The 21,088-nt window shown below is 52.7% G+C and overlaps 3 protein-coding genes and 1 long non-coding RNA gene across 4 annotated transcripts in view; 1 reads left to right on the top strand and 3 right to left on the bottom strand.

Moving 5' to 3' along the window:
* Window positions 1–28: 28 nt before the first annotated feature.
* Window positions 29–5,060, bottom strand: LOC114778465 (tetratricopeptide repeat protein 39B-like; the record flags this gene model as incomplete). The annotated part of the gene is made up of 10 exons (XM_028967123.1): window positions 4,966–5,060; window positions 4,746–4,877; window positions 4,605–4,681; window positions 3,965–4,032; window positions 3,815–3,879; window positions 3,594–3,660; window positions 3,240–3,281; window positions 3,102–3,167; window positions 262–370; window positions 29–174 (listed from the first exon to the last, which is right to left on the bottom strand). Coding segments are annotated over exons 1-10 (867 nt in total), but the record flags the coding sequence as incomplete, so codon positions are not given.
* Window positions 5,059–6,445, bottom strand: LOC114778461 (uncharacterized). The gene is made up of 3 exons (XR_003746394.1): window positions 6,198–6,445; window positions 5,166–5,200; window positions 5,059–5,069 (listed from the first exon to the last, which is right to left on the bottom strand). It is a non-coding gene; the product is annotated as an uncharacterized LOC114778461 (long non-coding RNA).
* Window positions 6,446–7,674: 1,229 nt separating this feature from the next.
* On the bottom strand, window positions 7,675–12,040 carry LOC114778464 (PC4 and SFRS1-interacting protein-like). Its single transcript, XM_028967121.1, has 11 exons — window positions 11,980–12,040; window positions 11,819–11,879; window positions 11,219–11,357; window positions 9,749–9,800; window positions 8,978–9,026; window positions 8,667–8,807; window positions 8,506–8,567; window positions 8,347–8,423; window positions 8,148–8,249; window positions 7,890–8,053; window positions 7,675–7,787 (listed from the first exon to the last, which is right to left on the bottom strand). Exons 1-11 carry the CDS (start codon window positions 12,038–12,040, stop codon window positions 7,760–7,762), a joined length of 936 nt encoding a protein of 311 aa, XP_028822954.1. The 3' UTR covers window positions 7,675–7,759.
* A 954-nt stretch (window positions 12,041–12,994) lies between these two features.
* Window positions 12,995–21,088, top strand: part of LOC114778463 (coiled-coil domain-containing protein 171-like) — a 12,285-nt gene continuing 4,191 nt past the window's right edge. The window contains 20 exon segments of the mRNA XM_028967120.1: window positions 12,995–13,163; window positions 13,247–13,352; window positions 13,443–13,487; window positions 13,489–13,506; window positions 13,508–13,606; window positions 13,679–13,870; window positions 13,934–14,055; window positions 14,598–14,658; window positions 14,693–14,713; window positions 15,000–15,139; window positions 15,232–15,239; window positions 15,303–15,337; window positions 16,095–16,203; window positions 16,286–16,371; window positions 16,448–16,537; window positions 16,607–16,786; window positions 16,873–17,042; window positions 17,166–17,319; window positions 17,419–17,844; window positions 20,730–20,819. Of these exon segments, the coding sequence (XP_028822953.1) occupies window positions 13,012–13,163; window positions 13,247–13,352; window positions 13,443–13,487; window positions 13,489–13,506; window positions 13,508–13,606; window positions 13,679–13,870; window positions 13,934–14,055; window positions 14,598–14,658; window positions 14,693–14,713; window positions 15,000–15,139; window positions 15,232–15,239; window positions 15,303–15,337; window positions 16,095–16,203; window positions 16,286–16,371; window positions 16,448–16,537; window positions 16,607–16,786; window positions 16,873–17,042; window positions 17,166–17,319; window positions 17,419–17,844; window positions 20,730–20,819 (2,304 nt within the window). The 5' untranslated portion in view covers window positions 12,995–13,011.

Here is a 21,088-nt window from a genome sequence, read left to right as displayed (position 1 = left end):
GTGTGTGAGTGTGTGAGTGGTGTGTGAGTGAGAGGGGGTGTGGTGGAGAGTGTGAGTGTGTGTGGTGTGTGAGTGTGTGAGTGTGTGAGTGTGTGAGTGTGTAGACCTTTGGAAACTTGTGTAAATACGGCTCTAAAAGAGTCTCGGCTTCAGTCAGGTTACTTTCTCCTGTGCCTGGAACACACAGACAGGACCAGTTAACCCCCTCTGGCCAGACCAGACCAGTGAGGCCATCTTGGTAACTCCACTTTACCACTTTACCCAGTATGAGGCAGACGTAGGTGTGGTAGAAGAGCAGGGTGAAGGCGCTCAGTATGGCCCGCAGGCTGTGGGTGGCAGCGCCCTCCCTCAGCTGCGACAGACCAAAATTCTGTAACGCACACACACACACACACACACACACACACACTGCATGTTAAATAACAGGACTTCAGACCGATAGGAACATAGCTACAACCAATGGAATGTAGATAGTAGCTCCTTCAGTAGTCTAGCAGGTATTGGGCAGGTATAGGGTACCAGGCCACTGTAGCACCAATATACCACCATAACCACATATTTCAGTATCGGTGGTACAGTGCAACCGTCTGACCTGGTTCTGTTTGTTTTTCTCCGAGACACGGAATCAAGCGCCCAGACTACTGGCAGCCCCAGTTAAGAGACCAGCAGATAAATCCTGGTTTCCTGACAACTGCTAAACAAGGACATGAAACAACCAGAGGGTCACCACAGCCACCACCACCGTTAAACTACAGCTTCAGGGATCTTCAATGGACCAGTAACATCATTATGGACACGTAATCTAGACATGACACTGACTACATCCTGGACTTCTCCAACCCTACAACTGTAGGGACTTATAATTCATATCCAACCCTGCACTGACACCATTTGCAGGCTCACTCTACCTGGAAGGGGGTCCCTCTCTGTATCACTCCTTCCCAACGTTTCTTCCGACCTTTTTTTTCTCTCTCCTAGAGTTTTTTTTGTGTGGAGTTTTTCCTTGTGTGCAGAAGGGTCAAGTGTGGGGTCCTGGGCCTGTCAAAGCCCATTGAGACATACTGTATGTGATTATGGGCTATATAAGAAAAATGTTGTTGTTGTATTGGGTCGAGATAGAGGGTAGAGGGTCAGAGAATGTCTAAAGAGTTATATTGAAAAACAGCATGATTGAGTTTCATTTATTTCGCTTTTCTAGTGCGGGGAACAGACACAGCCTCAGTAACATGGAAGTCCCCACCGGGGGTCTCTGGGTGGACTTTACTAGGTGACCAGCAGGCAGTTGGGTGTCAATTGGAAGTTAAACGACTATCGCTGAAATAGCTAGAAATGAGAGCAGGTGGGACATCTCTCCTAAATAGTCCCGCCCCCCCCCCTCGATCTATTTCCATATATTAACCAAGTCGATATTATTTTGGGGACACAACTCAGCGGCGATGAAACGCCACGTTGGACCAGAGCACATTACCGCCCTGGACATCTTTTTAGCTGGCTCACAGGCCTCTTTAATATCATTTTTTTAGTCATTTCAGTTTGATGCATTCGGACATGAATTATAATGTTATTTTTCACCAGCACTTTTGAATTTGATTTGATGTCGGCCGCTCTAGCGAAATATAGTTGACCGTGGCCGCTGGATTTTCAGGTTTCTTAAAGTACAATCGGTAATTAGAGCGCGTTTCTCTCGAACAGGAGTTTAATGGGGAGAAGCGGGCGTGTCAGGACTTCCTACAATATCCCCCATCTCGGTGAGTGACACTAGCCTGAGTCGGGAGAGGGACGAGTCTAAGAACGCCTAAAACACCATTCTGTACGTCTGATCGCTTAGATGTACAAGAATGTTTTGTAGGCGTGTCAAAATCGGTCGCTGTAAATATTTACATATTTAAGGTGTTAAAAAAATGCGGCTGCGTGGGCGTGTCAATCATTGTTTCTCGCTCACACTTGACTTGCAAAAACCCGACTGATTGGCCAATTGGTTCGCATAAATGGGTATGTCTTGGCGTTTGATCCTCTCTTGAAAAGTTCAACATTTTCTTACTTTCCACCACAAGTAACACTAATCGGGGGCGTGTCCCTTGAAATCAGATTGGACACCCCGCCTGGCCACCCCCACCAGAGCTGTCATCATTTTATTCTATACAATTAGAGCATAAAATCTGAAGCCTCCTGGGGCGAGTACAGAGTCAATTGCAATCCGTAGTGTTTCATGATCTGCATAAGTGCGTGAGTGTTGTGTAAAGTCAGCATAGCGGCACTAAGTTACGGGGTCAGTGGTGGCCTAGCGGTTAAGGAAGTGGCCACGTAATTAGAAGGTTGCCGGTTCGATCCCGATCTGCCAAAGCGCCACTGAGCAAAGCACCGTCCCACACACTGCCCTGGGCGCCTGTCATGGTGCCCACTGCTCACCAAGGGTGATGGGTTAAATACAGAGGACACGTGTCACCGTGCTGCTGTGTATCACAATCACGTCACTTTTACTTTCAAGTTAGGTTGACGGGGGTTTTTAGACTTGTCTAGCCGATTAAACATTTGTCATGTCATCGGCTTATACGCTCTACACCTTGTCCAAAAAAAAAAATGTAATAAAGTGAAGTGTTTTTCATTGATACACGGTGCACACAGGTGAAATGTGTCCTCTGCATTTAACCATCACCCTTGGTGAACAGTGGGCACCATGACAGGCGCCGGGGAGCAGGTGTGAGAACGGTTCTTTGCTCAGTGGCACCTCAGTGGCATCTTGGTGGATCAGGATTCGAACTGGCAACCTTCTGATTACGGGGCCGCTTCCTTAACCGCTAGGCCACCACTGCCTGCCGAAGGGGACTTCCAAGGCTGGGGTCGGCCGGTTTCTTGACCGACCAGGGTGCACCGAATCAGGTACTGTTTGAGAGGCCTCAAAAGTTGAAAAAAAGTTGAAATGTACACCCTGGTACAACTACCCTGGTACAACTACCCTGGTACAACAATCTTTGCAAACCCCCCCTGCCCCCACAACTACAATCTTCAAAAGGTCTAGACACACCCCTGACTGTATTTCTCAAAATGTGACGGTAGCAGCAGTTCTAGTGGGTTGTGTGGTGCAGTGTGTAAGCGCTCACTCTGTTGCCCGAAAAGCCGATAAATTCCAGCAGCCTGAGAATCCGCGCCGGCAGCAGAGACAGCATCTGAAACACAACACGAGGCATGAAGGAGGAAAGAAAGAAGAACCAACGAAGGGAGATCATCTCCGAACTCACAAGGTTGAACGTTCCGATCCCCAGCTTGACTCCGCCTTCGAACTGCGCAGCGCCTCACTGTCCACGCCCCTCGCCTCCACTAGACTCAGCACATGCTGGCAGTCCCTGTGCACAGGAAGTGACATCACAGCACATGGATGGAGGCGTCTTCCATTTGAATTTGAATTCTTGTATTATCACGGTGAAGATGAAACGTCCCCACGAGGTGTAAAAGGGGGGTGTTTTAGTACAACTGGGGACATTTATTCAAAAGATGCAGGGTTCATGTAATAAAGATAATAAAAATAAAGAGATCTGGGTTCCGGGGGTCAAGTTAGGGTGGGGCTGGGTTAGGGATGGTCAAGTAAAAATAACTTGAATGGTTGGAACACATCTGGACACAAGCACTCTGCGTCTCGCGGTCTGCAGACGTTGAAAACATCTAGAAACAGAAAACCCAAATAGGCACTGTTGGTAAAACCAGATGACCGCGTCCCGCTGACGTTCTGGACTGAAAACGCGGGGACAGGGCCGGGACGGAGAGGCGGGACTCGCGGGGAACGCGTCCCTCGCGGCTCTACCGGCGGACGTTCCACTTGTAGATCTGGTAGCTGGTGCGGATCTTTATTCCCCCCTTAATGAAGCTGATCATGTTCTCATCCTGCGGACAACGATGGAGGGTGACCACAGAGGCACAACAGACGTGTGTGTGTGTGTGTGTGTGTGTGTGTGTCTGTCTGTCTGACCTGTACGAATGTTAAGGTGGCTTTCTGCAGCAGACACTCGGCGTAACAGATCTCGGCATGCATTTCCTCTACAGGGGGGAGAGAAACCTCAAATCACATTCACAGCATTTACCAGACGCTACGGGGACAGTCCCCCAGGAGACACCCGTCCACAGGAGAACGTTCCGCTCTGAAACCGTGGGACTCGCGTCCACACGGAGACGGCGTTTCAGGCGCCCCTAAAACGGCTTCCGAACGCGGCACGCGTGCAATGGCGGCGAAACCGTCTCTACGCTGCACGTTTCTAACTTCGGAGGACGAGACGCCGAACCAGGCGAGCGGGGAGTCACAGCGGCACCTACAGGTGCGGAGGGGACGTCCTCTGCTTCTCCGTGTGGACACGTACCCGTTTTAGAGGGAAGCGATCTGGCGTGGACGGGGCCTCGCCGTCTTGCTCTGGGACACAGTGGTGGGGTTTGAACCTGGGAATTTGTGGATGTCCAGTTCGGAGACGAGGCTACTTTCCCGGACGCCGTGATTGGTCGACTGGCGCAGGTTTGTGTTAAAGGGGTGAATTCGTGATGACCACATGTGAGGGGTTAATTAATGAAGTAGGGACGAACGCTTGATGGACACTCCGAACACACCCACACACACTTACCTTCTTTCAGGCGGTCAGAGGACTGTTTGGACACCAAGCTGGAGAGGGACTCCACCATCGAGCTCTTCTTCCTAAACCTGTACACACACACACGCATGAAGACGAACTGTCCACACGTCGCCGTGGGGGCGGAGTCAATACCTCTGGCAGGTGTGCAGAGCGTCTTTGATGGTTGCCATGGCAGCCTGGATGTCTTTGTGCTCGAAGGTCATGGCTGCCTGCATGGCCAGGATGCTGCTGTATCCCAGAGCGTGATACATGCTCTCCTTAGACCTGCGTACACACACACGAACACACACTCAACGACACATGCGCGCACACACACACACACACACACGCACACACACAAACGTGTTTTCACCAGGGCTTGAGCAGGTCGAGCGCTTCTGAGAACTTGTTGTTGAGGACGAGGTTGAGGGCCATGCTGCACTCTTCTATAGACGTCTTCAAATCCATCTGGAGGCACTGAGAGACACACACACTTATCTACACACACACACACACACATACACACATACACTCTGCATTGAAATAAATGGTATACGGTATGAAGACACTCACACTGGTATCTGATCAAAGGCGTCTTCGAAGCAGTCCTGCAATACAGACGTAGACAGGTGACAACATGGACACACACACACACACACACACACACACACACCCTGAACATAAACCCATAAACACAGTGCCGTAACCACCTCTTCAAACTAGGACAATGCTGCACTGTGTGACCATGTGACTGTGTGTGTGTGTGTTCATTATCCTGTTTAAGAGGTCAGAGTTGGACCAGGGAAGGACGTCTACAGGGATCCAGGAAGTGGATCAGGGCTGGAATGCCGCAGTCAACGTCCCCATGCGGCACGTTGTACCCGTCCTCAGCACCGGATACGTCACATGACGGCCAGCGCGTCACCAGATTCAATATTCAGCACGTCCCCCCGCTCAATCACTCGTATTCAGAGCCGAGGTTCGAATCGCGCTTCTTTTACTGCTCCTGAAATGTTCGTTACATAAGCAGGAGGGTAAAAAACACACACACACACACACACACACACACACACACACACACACACACACACACACGCACACACACACAGTGGAAAATCTCAAGGTCAGAGGTGGTAACTGGATTGATGAAAAGATCCCCGGTAGCAGACAGTGTATGTGTGTGTGTGTATGTGTGTGTGTGTGTGTGTGTTGCCCTTATTCTCTCTCGCTCACACACACTAGTTTAAGTATCAGGGCGCATGTGTAACACAGTATAAAGATAAGTGGATTACACACACACACACACACACACACACACACACACACACAGGGGACTAAGCACCGTGTTTTCCCGTGTTCACCTGGCAGAAACACATCAGAAGGAATCGAAATGTGTCGTGACCATCATCATCATCATCATCATCATGATCATCCTCACCTCCTGTCTTAGAGCGCGACATTCATCTTACATCACACACACACACACACACACACACACACGCGCACACGCGCACACGCGCACACGCGCGCGCACACACGCACACACACACACACGCACACAGGGACTGGAGGGCGGAAGTGTGCAAGTCTCGAGTTTCATGTCACCTCGTCCACGTCCGCAGCTCCGTTGATCCCCGCGCGCGCCATGGCGCCGTTTGTCCCTGAGTTTGACCGGAAGCGGAGTCTCCGCCGACTACAACATCTTCACCGTGTCCTTCATCATCGTCGTCGTCGTCGTCGTCACCTTCCTCATCCTCACCGCCGCTCAGCTGCGGCTCCGTCCCCGCCGGCGACGCGTCAGCGCCCTGATGACGTGGAGACGCTGACAGAGGGGCGGGGCGCGGAAGGGGGAGGGGCTTCCAACGCGCACGGTCTCCATACGTCAACACACACACAACACACACACACCACACACTCTCACCGTGTAAAAGTCTGGATTCCCTGAATCCAGAAACTGCCATGCTGGTCTTCTGATTCAGGGACGTGTCCTCCACCTCCATTGACGGAGATGGTCCTTCACCCTGGAGAACATCTCTCTCCATCCATAATAAGGGTCTGGTCTACAGAACACCCTCACCTATGAACCAGTTCAAAACCCCACTTACTACCATCGTGTCCCTGAGCAGGACACTTAACCCTGAGTGTCTCCAGAGGGGGACTGTCCCTGTAACTACTGACTGTAAGTCGCTCTGGATAAGGGCGTCTGGTAAATGCTGTAAATGTCTAAATGGTCTTCTGGAGGACTTGCACCAAATCGGACTTGAGCTCCTCCATCACAGCCACCAAACAGGACAGGGACAGAGCCACGGCTGAGGTGGCCTAGCAGGTAAGGAAAGGGGACCCGTAATCAGAAGGTTGCGGGTTCGAATCCCGTGCCGCCAAGGTGCCACTGAAGTCCCCTTGATGAAGGTCCCGTCCCCACACACTGCTCCCCGCTGTCACCAAGGGTGACGGTTAAACACAGAGGACACATGTCACCGTGTGCTGTGCTGCATGTTCCTTAACTACTTCTGTTCTTGTTGCTCTTCGTCTTTATGTTTATTTTTAGCATTTTATATCTGGAGCTCGGCCGCCTCAGGGACGTTATCTAATCGTGAACTGCAGGGGACAGAGTTCACGAGGTCCAATTTTACTCCACCCTGTAACCCTCGGAAACGCTCTCCCTTCCTAAGATGGAAATCTAGATCAGCCGGTAGTCTGAGCAGGACATCGTCTGGGTTCTTTCAGAACGATAATGACACGCTTGTATCACACGCGCGCGGAACGAGAAGTTTGGAGGCTTCACGACCAGCCAGAACATCAGGAGCGTTCTGGAGTTCCAGTAGAGAAGCAGTCCAGAAAAGCTCCTGAAGGAGAACCATTTATTTACTGGAAAGGTTCAGCACCTCCTTCGGCATGATGGGTGACGCAGGGAACATTGTGCTTCACCCACGACCCAGAAGAGCGTCTCCAGGGGGACGGTCCCTGTCAGGCACTCTGGACGAGGCCAGAAATGTTGAATGTGTCTCCATCCCACACATCTTCACCTCCTCAAGCAGAGACCAGCGTATCAAAAAATCCTTTAATGAACATCAGTTAAAAAGGGGCGTGTCCAGAACGTACACGGGAGGTTTATACAGGCATGTACACGTGTGTGTGTGTGAGATGCGCAGACACTCGTTCTCCTGTCAGGGCAGCTGTTGGTCGCCCAGCCCACTGCGGAGAGGAAAGTTCAAAATCAACAAAGAGACAAAACCAACAAACGTAAACCAGATCTCGCGCACACACACACACACACACACACACACCACACCACACCTGGCAGCGTGCTGCTGCTCCTCCTCCTGCAGCGCTGTGGACGGAACTGCGGGCTCAGCAAGCTCCTCGTCCTCCGCCTCGCCGTCCAGGAAGACGCTCTTGAACTTGTAGTAGAGCATGCTGGCCTTCTGCATGACCACCTCGCTGCCCCCGAACTTGCGGATCTGCCGCCACACACACACACACACACACACACACACACACACTCAGAGGCCGAGCCGGACTCCCGCCCGCCGTCCCCACGGTCCCCAGAATTACCTTCCTGAGCGTGTCGATGAGCTCTCGGTGGTTCTGCAGGTTCTGGGACGAAACCGGGACACGACCCAGCTCATCTAAAGCCAACACACACTTCGCTACGTCCTGCGAGGGAGAGAGAGAGAAAGAGAGAGAGGGGTGTGTTGTGTAACAGCGTTATTATGCTACACGTGTGTGTGTGTGTATAGAGTTTTTAACGTACTGGATTGTCCACGGTGAGAGACACTCGGATTTCTCCCAGAAGTCTGTGCAGCCGAGAGTCTGTGACCGAGTCTGTGACTGCAGGACGCACACGTTGATAAGCGTCTCTCTCTCTCTCTCACACACACGCACACACACAACACACACCACACACACTCACCAATTTTAATCCCAGACTTCCTCTCAACTTTATTCTCCTTCCTCTCTTCCTTCTTCACACACCTGAAAGACCACGTCCATTTCATCAGGTTCTACACAAACGGTCCCCGCTGTTACGGTCCACAATGGGGGTGTGTGTGTGTGTGTGTGTGTTTCACTCACTCTGGCATCTTCCTCTCCTCCTCCTCCTCCTCCTCCCCTTCCTGCTGCTGCCTCTCTCTCCTGTTCTCACGGTCGGCCTGAACCAGACCCTGCAGACACCTCAGGACCGTCTGTCTGTCCTCTGCTGAGATGCGTCCTCTTCTGAGCAACACACGGGCAGGAAAAACGACACCGTCCATTTAATACGAGGGACGCCACGTACAGACATGTCCATCTCTGGGGGGCTGGTCATCTACTGATGAACGGATATATTATTTATAATAATGATAAAAACCCCCACAGCCACCTGTTCAGGATCTGCTGTCTTCAACCTCTTCAGCAGGACCTTCCCGTCCTCTCCTCCACCCTCCTGCTCCTCACCTGAGGACAGACAAAACAGCCACCTTGAAGGTCCCCTATTATGGAAAATGTGACTGTGAGACGATTGAACATTAATTACGAGGTCCCCCAGCCTTGTCTATGGTCCTGCCTGGTGGTCTGTGTAAAGAGGTCTGCTTTCGTTCTGCTTCACCGTTCAGAGACGGTCGGATCTGGAAGTTGTCCCCTTATGACATCATAAGGGGAAAGTTACCTCCCGTTTCTCCACGCTTTTCCCGTCCCTCCCCTCAAACATGATCTCCACCACCGACCGTCATGGCTTCCAACGTGTGAAGCACCTTAGTCGATGAGCACAAATGTATTTTTTTTAGTTCCGTCACGTGAGACTCTGAAGATCCAGCAGGTTCATTTTATTCTATCTGTAAAAACGACGACACGACTTCCTGTCTGGGCCAAACCTCGTGTTGATGACGTTATTTCCCGCTCAACTTCTATAGCCGCTCACCCTCCTCGTCCCGCCTCTCTCCTCCTCATTAGCATTTAAAGCTACAGACGGTGAAGACGGTGCATCCTGGGAAATCTCACTGTGGATCAAAGTGGCTGTAATTCTGCACCAAGAGACCTCAGATACGGGATAAGGGACCAACAAGATGTCAGGGGACCGCAATTTAGTCTGGACACATTGCCACTAGTCACAATAATACTGCTTGTGTTGGTGTGTGTGTGTGTGTGTGTGTGTGAGAGAGAGAGAGGGGGGGGGGTACCTGCTGGAGCTGGTGGTACACTGGAAGCATCTTTCTGTTCTTCAGATTGGGCCTGTGAGAAAACCCACAAGAGCGGTTGAGGAGCAGACCGTGGTGTGTGTGTGAGTGTGTGTGTGTGTGTGTGTGTTTAGGGGAGATGTTACGTTCAGGTTATACACAGATCCTGAAAAAGGGGTGGATCCAATTACAAATGCGGTTTAAGAAAAAAGTACAAAACCCCAGAACCTCAAGCACGTTGACGCGCTCGGAACTGGGAGTTACCATATTTCCCTCGGTGAGTAGGCGGAGTCACGTTACCTTTCTCTTCCCTGCTGCCACGGGGTGACCCAGGAGCCTCTGCCTCCGAACCCCCGTTGAGGTCCCTGCAGGAAGTCCACCACCAACATGTCAAAAGGAACAGCGAAGCGGACTTTAATTGCCACAGTCGTGACCGCTGATTTTCTTGCACAATATGAACCCGTAACGTCCGCTGCAGCATCAACAGGCGAAATATGAGAAACAACTCACAGCGGGTGTGGGCGTGGCCTCGTAATGAGATTGTGGGAGGGGCTTTTGATCTTGAGATTCATTATTCGTCATCATTCGTGTCGATTCTCAGGCTCGTCCCCTCCCGTCTCTGTCTGGCCACCCTCCGAGACACCTTGGACATTTCAGTGTCCACTGATGTCTGACCGTTTTTTGGTCATCATTCCTTGTTGGGGGTGTCTTACCGAGGATGCAATCCGTCTTCGCCACCGTTTGTCTGTTTCGTTCTTGTTGGGCGGGTCTTTATTGATTGACGTCTCTGTCTTCGCCACCGATGTCTCGTTTGTCTGTTGTCGTTCTTGTTGGGCGTGTCTTTATTGATTGACGGTCTCTGTCTTCGCCATCGATTGTCTCGTTTGTCTGTTGTTGTTCTTGTTGGACGTGTCTTTATTGTCTCGGTGTCTCTGTCTTCATCAGCGTTTGTCTCGTTTGTCTGTTGTCGTTCTTGTTGGACGTGTCCTTTATTGATTGACGACTCTGTCTTCGTCGCTGTTTGTCTGTTCTTGTTGGGCGTGTCTTTATTGATGATGTCTCTGTCTTCGCCACAGTTTGTCTTGTTTTCTCGGTTTCTTTCTTGTTTGGCGTATCTTTATTCTCTGGTGTCTCTGTCTTCGTTGGCGTTTGTCTCGTTTGTCGGTTGACATTCTTGTTGTGCATGTCTTTATTGTCTGGTGTATCTGTCTTCGCAGTCTGTCGGTTTCTTGTTGGGCGTGTCTTTATTGTCCAACGTCTCTGTCTTTGCCACTATCGCCTTCTGCCCAGTCTCCTTGTGCGTTTTCCTCTGTCCTCCACCCACTGCTGTTTCACACCAGTTGTCTTCTTCTCAGGTCGCGTCCTCTCCAGCCGCTTCAGCACCCAGTGTTTTCTGCTCCACAAGTACAAAGGTTTAGCCACGTTCCGGTCCCACCGTCTCTCGGGAGCATTTCATCGGCAATATAAACTCACCTTTTGACCTTTCAGCCCGACGCCAGGGTCGTGCTCGATCTCCCACATGGCCTTTTGGAATCCGCCTTTCTTGTACGGTTTGCCATACTTCTCCTTGTTTGGCCAATAGGGGACGACATCTTTGGGCTCCAGGAAGGCCCTGGAGGGGAGGAGAAGAGGTGAGAAGAAGTTTAGATGTTGTCCACTGGTTACTTTATGGGACGGAGGGAGGTCCTTAGTGGGGTCCCTCTGAGTCAACTCGATATTTTTACATTTACCAGACGCCCTTATCCAGAGCGACTTACAATCAGTAGTTACAGGGACAGTCCCCCCCTGGACACACTCAGGATTAAGTGTCCTGCTCGGGGACACAATGGGAGTAAGTGGGGTTTCAACCTGGGTCTTCTGGTTCACAGGCGAGTGTGTGACACACTAGACTACTACCAGCCTAGTATATTCAACGTTTATTGTAGTAATGAATGCTTTAATGATAATAAGATGTATTTATGGGACGTTTTTACAGGTCTAGACATGGTGTAGTCGGAGGGTCACAGGACTCGGTTCATTTGACCTCCTGAGTTATTTAGTGGACCCCGGGTCCGAGATGGCGGAGCGACTCACGTCTGGTGCGTCCCGTAGAAGAAGACGGGCACCTTGTTGCCGGGTCGCTTCCGTCCCCGACCTGAAAAAGGAGCGAGACGGACAACATGACGCTTCGGGCCGGACGCGAACCGAGCGGCGGAGTGAATCGAATCGCACCCGTGCGGGCCAGAACGGGTAACTCTTCATCTTGGCGAAGACCGCGTCCCCCGGCCGGAGCTCCGGACCCTGCGCCGCCTTCATCCCTCAAGCGGGGCTCGGAAAGTTCTACTCCCCAGATAATAAATAATACTAAAAAAGATAAAAACCGCGCCGCCGGAGTCGAACCCGCCGCCAGGCGACCGAGCGACGAAATACAAAAACAAAGGGAGGGAAGCCGGGACAAACTCGGAGCGGACAGCGCGCCGCGCTTCTTTACTCTCCCGGGAACTTCCTGCCGAGAGGACCCGCGGCGCGTCGCGACACGTTATAAACGCGGAATTACGGACGCGGGCGTCGTTTTAAAACGCTCCCCAGCGCAACTTGCGACGGATCTCGACCAAGCGGCGTCGTCCGGGCGCAGCGTGTCCCGTTAAAATCCGCCGCTTCCGGGACAGGCCCCGCCCCGGAAGTGACGCGGGGCGTCGCGTTTAAACGGCCGCCGCCATCGCAGGTAAACAGCCGCTCTGGTTCGTTTTTTTCCTTTAGCGCGATTCTGTTTGATATGTGGTGTTAACGTGTGGAAGAAAGTAAAAACTAAACGAATTCAACTGTCGGAAAGTGTAGAATAACGATAGTTAAATTGATCAACTTTTGATTTCTTTTCATGAAATAAATCAAACTTTCTTACATTTACATAATTTACCAGACGTCCTTATCCAGAGCGACTTACAGTCAGTAGTTTACAGGGACAGTCCCCCCCCCCTGGAGACACTCAGGGTTAAGTGTCCTGCTCAGGGACACGATGGTAGTAAGTGGGGTTTGATCCTGGGTCTTCTGGTTCATGAGGGGAGTGTATTACCCACTAGGCCACTACCACCCCAGTCTTATTGTACAAAAGGATGTATTCATAGTTGGGGGGTCCTAGTGAACCCAGAACTGATCACTTCATCCATGGTACTTGGAAGCACGTTGTAAGTCGCTCTGAATGCCTTAAATGTAAATGCCAGAGGCCGAAGCATCATGGGAAATGTGTTTGATGACAGGGTGTACGTCATGCCCAGCAACCCCCCCCGATGGCCCACGGAGGCCGAGGCCACGCCACACCCACCCAGGCAGGGCCCAAGGACCGCAGCCCGTCCAAATCGAAAGGTCAGGGGTCGCGGAGCGTCCAGCAGCAGGAGGAGGAGGTCCGGCCCAGAGCTGCCGCCCCAGCGTCTCCTGCCCGGTAACGTGGTGTCCGGACTGAAGAGGAAGAGGATGCTGTGTGCGGGGGCATGTGTGACGGTGTGGTGTGGGTGTGTGTTCCAGGCTGGAAGACGTTGACTCCGTGGGCCTGCGCCGGAGGATCCACGAGCTGGAGAAGGAGAAGCTGGAGCTCACATCCCAACACAACCAGGAGGTGCCAGGCCGCTGTGTGATTGAGGGGCGGGGGGGTTAAACATGGACACGCCCACTCACTCGCCTGTGTTGATGTTGGCGCAGAATCTTGGCGCTGGGCACGCAGGTTGCCAGGTTACGGGCGCAGGTGGAGCGAGGGGAGGCGGTGCGGGCAGACGCTGGAGTACGAACATCACCGTAGCCAACAGAGGCTCCGCCCTTCAGAGGAGCAAAGCGGACGCCGCCATCGCCGAGCTGCGGGAGCAGAACGCCGACCAGCAAGGTGTGTGTGTGTGTGTGTGTGAGAACGTGATGATGTATGACAACAGAAAGATGGTAGATCTGGTTGTCGGGTGCCGGCAGGCCTCCTTGCCCGAGCTGCGCCAGAGGACCCAGGACCTGGAGAAGGCCCTGGAGATCAGCAGGCGGGCCAGAGAAGAGGACGTCCGGGGCCTCCAGGCGGAGCTCGCCGAGAGGGACTGCCTGCTGCTGGCCGCGCAGGAAGAGGCGGAGCTCGCGACCCGGGACGAAGGCAGGCTCCTGGCCACGCTGCAGGTACGTCAGGGGTTCCCGGGGGCCAGAAGGTCCGCGCCGGCGCGTTAATACACTTCCTGTCAGGAGCAGCAGGAGACCCTGCGGGATCTGGAGCGCCGGATGGGACGCCGAGTGGCGCGGGAGAGAGGACCTCCGACAACAAGCAGACGAGAGAGAGCGGACGCTGCACGCGCAGCTGGAGGTGTGTGAGCCGGGGATGATGGGAAATCTGCGTCTGTGCGGATGACTCGCGTCCGTACTGTGCGTCGTAATCTGTAGTGCGTACTCCTCACCAACAGGGGTCAGCGTTGAGGCCGCAGACCAAATAAACGAATGAATAAGTTCTGTACTTAACAAAAAAGGTGAAATAGTGAAAACATGTTTATATTCTAGTTTCTTTGCTCTGATTACTGCTTTGCACACTCTTGGCATTCTTCTCGATGAGCTTCAAGAGGTCGTCACCTGAAATGGCTTCTCCAACAGTCTTGAAGGAGTTCCCAGAGGTGTTTAGCCTTGTTGGTCCAGATCACCCCCAAACCATCTGGACTGGGTTCAGGTCCGGTGACTGTGGAGGTCAGGTCTCCACTTTTTGTTAAGTACAGAACTCCACATGTGTTCATTCATAGTTTTGATGCCTTCAGTGAGAAATCTACCAACGTAAATGGTCATGAAGATAAAGAAACACGTTGAAACGAGAAGGTGTCCCAGACTGTACGTACAGTTAACAGCAGCGTATTCCTGCCTTTAGTCCTGCGCTGCGGAGAGTGAAGGACCTGGAGTCGGATCTTCAGGCGGACCGAGACGTGCACCTCGAGGCCCAGCGCGCCGCTCATGTCAATCCAGGCGAGTTCAGAGCATCGGCGCGTGAGTATAAACGAGGAAGCGGCCCCGTAATTAGAAGGTTGTGGGTTCGAATCATCCGACCTGCCAAGGTGGCCACCGAGGTCCCCTTGATGAAGGTCCCGTCCCCACACGCTGCTCCCCGGGCGCCTGTCATGGTGCCCACTGCTCAGCAAGGGTGACGGTTAAATACAGAGGACACGTTTCATCCACCGCGTCACCGGTGTGCTGTGCTGCTGTGTCTCACAATGACCATCGCTTGAAAAGAGGGAAATAAAAGTCTTGCTTTAATGCTTTATGATGCGTGCAGCAAAGGCTGCAGGATCTGGAGGCGGAGCTTCAGCAGGAGAAGAGTCGCCGCCGGGACCTGCTGAGCAGCTTGGAGCGGCAGAAAGAGAAGAACAGAGAGCTGGAGCAGGAGACGGAGACAACGGCCAACACACACGCGCGGTAACACACACACACACACACACACACAGTGGCCATCTTATTTGGGGGCGGGGCTTGTTTCCAGCTGAGATCTGTGTTTCCGTGTGTTGCAGGACGCAGAGCGCTACCTGAGGTCCAAGGAAGATCTGGAGCAGCAGAGGAAATCATCGTCAGACCTCCGAAGACAGACTCACACACACGCAGCAGCAGCTCAGCGGGGTACACACACACACACCACACACATTCCTACATGCAGAAAGGTCTTTTAAAGGTCCCCTATCAAGAACATGTCGTTATTAAACATCTGTCCTCGAGTGGCTAGAAATGGGACAGGCGTCATTCTGTGTCACCGTCTGTGTTTGGATGTAAAAGTGTCCTTTAAGAAGCAGCTGAAAACCCACTTGTTCAAAAAGTATTTCAACACAGCACACACATGCACACAACGCTGCACAAAATAAAAATAGTCTTTTTTTTCTGCGTCCAGCACAGTTCCAGCATGTTCTATTCCTGACAAGTTGGGCCTGATCAGGACTCTCCGTTTTTTTAATGAGAATTGCTGCTGTCGTCCTCCTGTAAGTCGCTTTGGATAAAAGTGTCTGCAAACGTAAAGTCAAATAAAGTCAAATAAAGTCAAATGAAACACAAACGCGAGACTCTGAAGATCCAGCGGGTTCATTTTATTTTAATCAGTAAAAACATCGTGGTTGGTGGACGGAGTTGATGACGTCATTTTCCCGCTCAACTTCTATAGGCCGCTCGCCTCCTGGTCCCCCGCCTCTCTCCTCCTCATTAGCATTTAAAGCTACAGACGGTGAAAACGGTGCATCCTGGGAAATCTCACTGTGGGACTGGATCAAAGTGGCAGTAATTCTGCACCAAGAGACTTCAGATACAGAATTAGGGACCAACAAGGACCGACATAGAAGCAAAACATTTTTTAAATGACTAAAAATAAATAGTGCGTGTTGGTGTTCAGGTTGAGGAGCAGCTGGTGTGTGTTCAGAAGGCGTCTGAGGGATTCATGACTGATCTGGAGCAGCTGTTACTCCAACACAGCCTGCAGGGGGAGACACTCACACACTCTGGTAACACACACACAGTCAAAAGGTTTATTATTAACAAATGCGTCAGGTCATTGATATTATAATTGTGTGTTTGTGTGTGTAGGTGAACATCAGCCATCTGCATTACTGGATCTTCTTAAAAAAATACTCAGTGGTTACCAGTCAACACTGAGCAACACAGAGTCCCAGGTAACACACACACACACACACCATGTTGTCATGTTATGCATGTGTGTGGTTGTGTAATGAATGTGTGTGTGTGTAGCTGCGGGATGCTGGAAGGCGGCGTGAGTTGCTGCTGGTGGAGAACGGACAGAAAGAAGAGGTCCTCAACACACAGAAGATCAACCTCCAGGTGTGTGTGTGTGTGTGTGTGTGTGTGTGTGTGTGTTTATTGGTTCTGAAACCAGATGCCGCCTCTCAGGATTCTGCCACCCGTCTGGCTCAGCTGACTGCTGAGGTCACCCGTCTCCACGGTGACGCTGCCGCTTCAGCTAAAGCGGCGGCTGAAGCGCAGAGTGACCTGCGTCACATGACCCAGAGACACGCCCACACGCAGAGAGAGATCCAGCGAATCAGCAGGGAGAACCACAAACAGGAACAGGTAACACACACACCTTCACATGCCATCTCTCACACACACACACGTACACACAACCATACTGATTTATGTGTGTGTGTGTGTTTCAGGAGAAGCTGGTGTTCCTCCACTCCCTCTATCAGAAGCTGGTTGCAGGGTGTGTGCTCCTGAGACCACCACAAGGCATCTTGGGAAGTTTCACATGGGCGGAGCTCTGCGCTGTGCTGCAGGAGCACACTGAGGGTCTCCTGAGTGACTTACACACCGCCAAGGAGCAGGTGTGTGTGTGTAATTGTGTATAATATTCATCTAATTTTGCAGTCCGTGAGTCAACATTTCTGAATTGAATCTCGCGCGCGTGTGTGCAGATCGAGCGGCTGCGCGGCGAGTGCGAGGCGAAAAGTGGCGCCCTGCGGGAGCTGCATGAGGCCCACGGTGGAGCTGTGGAGGGCCTCACCGCGCAGCTGCGTCTCAGGGAGCAGAGCTGGATCAGCCAGAGAGAGGAGCTGCTCCAGCACCAGGAGGGCCTCACGGCGCAGCTGCACCACAGGGCCCAGGTGGTGCACACACACACACACACACACACACACACACACACACACACTGTGTATATGAGTAGATGTGTCGGTCTGTGCTGATGTTTAGTGTGTGTGTAGGAGTCCCAGCGGAAGGCCGATCATGCCGCGGCGAAGTTGTGTTCTGTGGGGCGTGACTCCGCCTCCCTCCTGTCCGCCTGCTCGCTGCTCGCTGGGTGCGTGTCCGCGCTGTTCCGCAGGGCGTCATCGCTATGGCAACAGAAGCACGCCCTGCTCAGACTGGCGGAGTCGCGGGACACGCTGGACCGAGACGTGCGTGTGCTGCTGCAGGCGCTCTGTCACTCGCACGCCCCGCCGCCCCACACGGGGTGTGGCGCTTCCGGCGCGCCGCTATCCGCTGTGTGCTGGCGGCTCTGCGCCTCAGAACACTGGGGGACTGCACTCCGTCGCGCCTGCCTCGTCACCGTGGAGACGCCACACACACCGCTGAAGAGTCTTGGTGTGTTCGCCGTGGGCGGGGTCGAGTGGGAGGAGCGAGAGAATGGCGTGGATCCGCAGTGAAGAGATGAAGAGCGAGATCTTAAACCTGCATGCAGGGAGCGAGGACTGTACAGGTAATACACGCACACCCACTTACCACGCCCACTTTCAACTCGTTACCTGCGAGGTCAACCACGCCCACTTTCAACTCGTTACCTGCGAGGTCACCACGCCCACTTTCAACTCGTTACCCTGCGAGGTCACCACGCCCACTTTCAACTCGTTACCTGCGAGGTCACCACACCCACTTTCAATTTATTACCTTGCGAGGTCACCACGCCCACTTTCACTCGTTACCTGCGAGGTCACCACGCCCATTTCAACTCGTTACCTGCGAGGTCACCACGCCCACTTTCAACTCGTTACCTGCGAGTCCACCACGCCCCACTTTCAACTCGTACCTGCGATGTCACCACGCCCACTTTCAACTCGTTACCTGCGAGGTCACCACGCCCACTTTCAATTTATTACCTGCGAGGTCACCAAACCCACTCTTAATTTGTTACCCACGAGGTCACCACGCCCACTTTCAACTCGTTACCACCTGCGAGGTCACCACGCCCACTGTCAACTCGTTACCTGCGAGGTCACCACCCCACTTTCAACTCGTTACCTGCGAGGTCACCCACGCCCACTTTCAACTCGTTACCCTGCGAGGTCACCAAGCCCACTTTCACTCGTTACCCTGCGAGGCATCACGCCCACTTTCAACTCGTTACCTGCGAGGTCACCACGCCCACTTTCAACTCGTTACCTGCGAGGTCACCACGCCCACTTTCAACTCGTTACCTGCGAGGTCACCACGCCCACTTTCAACTCGTTACCTGCGAGGCCACCAAACCCACTCTTAATTTGTTACCCACGAGGTCACCACGCCCACTTTCAACTCGTTACCTGCGAGGTCACCACGCCCACTTTCAATTTATTACCTGCGAGGTCACCACGCCCACTTTCAACTCGTTACCTGCGAGGTCACCACGCCCACTTTCAACTCGTTACCTGCGAGGTTCACCACGCCCACTTTCAATTTATTACCTGCGAGGTCACCACGCCCACTTTCAATTATTACCTGCGAGGTCACCACGCCCACTTTCAACTCGTTACCACCTGCGAGGTCATCACGGCCACTTTCAACTCGTTACCTGCGAGGTCACCACGCCCACTTTCAACTCGTTACCTGCGAGGTCACCACGCCCACTTTCAACTCGTTACCTGCGAGGTCACCACGCCCACTTTCAACTCGTTACCCTGCGAGGCCACCAAACCCACTCTTATTTGTTACCCACGAGGTCACCACGCCCACTTTCATCAACTCGTTACCCTGCGAGGTCACCACGCCCACTTTCAATTTATTACCTGCGAGGTCACCACGCCCACTTTCAACTCGTTACCTGCGAGGTCACCACGCCCACTTTCAACTCGTTTACCTGCGAGGTCACCACGCCCACTTTCAATTTATTACCTGCGAGGGTCACCACGCCCACTTTCAATTTATTACCTGCGAGGTCACCACGCCCACTTTCAACTCGTTACCCTGCGAGGTCACCACGCCCACTTTTAATTTGTTACCCCGCGACGGTCACCACGCCCACTTTCAACTCGTTACCTGCGAGGTCACCACGCCCACTTTCAACTCGTTACCTGCGAGGTCACCACGCCCACTTTCAACTCGTTACCCCGCGAGGTCACCAAGCCCACACTTTTAATTTGTTACCTGCGAGGTCACACCACGCCCACTTCAATTTATTACCTGCGAGGTCACCCACGCCCACTTTCAATTATTACCTGCGAGGTCACCACGCCCACTTTCAACTCGTTACCTGCGAGGTCACCACGCCCACTTTTAATTTGTTACCCCGCGAGGTCACCACGCCCACTTTCAACTCGTTACCTGCGGAGGTCACCACGCCCACTTTCAACTCGTTACCCGCGAGGTCACCAAGCCCACTTTTAATTTGTTATCTGCGAGGTCACCACGCCCACTTTCAATTTATTACCTGTGAGGTCACCACCCCGCCCACTTTCAACTCGTTACCTGCGAGGTCACCACGCCCACTTTCAATTCGTTACCTGCGAGGTCACCAGGCCCACTTTCAACTCGTTACCCCGCGAGGTCACCACGCCCACTTTCAATTTATTACCTGTGAGGTGACCCCGCCCACTTTCAACTCGTTACCTGCGAGGTCACCACGCCCACTTTCAAATCGTTACCTGCGAGGTCACCACGCCCACTTTCAATTTGTTACCTGCGAGGTCACCACGCCCACTTTCAATTTGTTACCTGCGAGGTCACCACGCCCACTTTCCATTAATCACCTGCGAGATCGCCACGCCCACTTTCCATTAATCACCTGCGAGGTCGCCACGCCCACTTTCCATTAATCACCTGCGAGGTCACCACGTCAAATTTCCATTAGTCACCCGCGAGGTTGCCACGCCCACTTTCAATTCTCATACACAATTCAAATGAACAGGATGGAATTTTTTTGTTTTTTTGCATAAATGAGTGCAGACACATTTAGTGAGTGTGTTGTGTGTGTGTGTGGTGTGTGTGTGTGTGTGTGTGTGTGTGTGTGTGTGTGTGTGTGTGTGTGTGTTAGAGTCCACGGTGCACACCGCTTTCTCCAGGTTGATTGACCGTCTGGTTGTTAAGAGTGACAGTACTCGCCAGCAGTGCAGCGACGGGGAATCTTTGTCATGGAGACTCGGTCGAGGGCAGCAGAGACTCCAGACGACACGACCGGTTCCCACGAACCACTACAGCAGTAAGGTATACACACACACCACACACACACACACACACACACACACACACACATAATCAGCACATGTTTAATGTAAATGTAAATGTAAAAATGTTTAATCACAGCTTCACGTCTGTGCCCGTGTAGGCCATGACTGAGTCTCTGCAGCACAACATACTGGAGTTCACACGACGTCTTCACTCTGCTGAGGTCGAGAGGCGGAGCCTCCGTCTGGAAGTTGCCCCGACTGAAGGGGCACCAGAGCGCTGGCGAGGAGGAGGACGGGCGGAAAACATGCTGTAAGTGTCCTGTCCTTTCGACAAGCAGGTACCAGGGCGGGGCCTGTAACATGTGATCGCGTGTACCAGGGCGGGGCCTGTAACATGTGATCGCGTGTACCAGGGCGGGGCCTGTAACATGTGATCGCGTGTACCAGGGCGGGGCCTGTAACATGTGATCGCGTGTACCAGGGCGGGGCCTGTAACATGTGATCGCGTGTACAGGGC

The sequence above is a fragment of the Denticeps clupeoides genome, unplaced genomic scaffold, assembly GCF_900700375.1.
Source record: "Denticeps clupeoides unplaced genomic scaffold, fDenClu1.1, whole genome shotgun sequence".
NCBI lineage: Eukaryota > Metazoa > Chordata > Actinopteri > Clupeiformes > Denticipitidae > Denticeps > Denticeps clupeoides.
The sequence above is the reverse complement of the archived record's forward strand: the minus strand, read 5'-3'. Positions and strand labels throughout refer to the sequence as shown.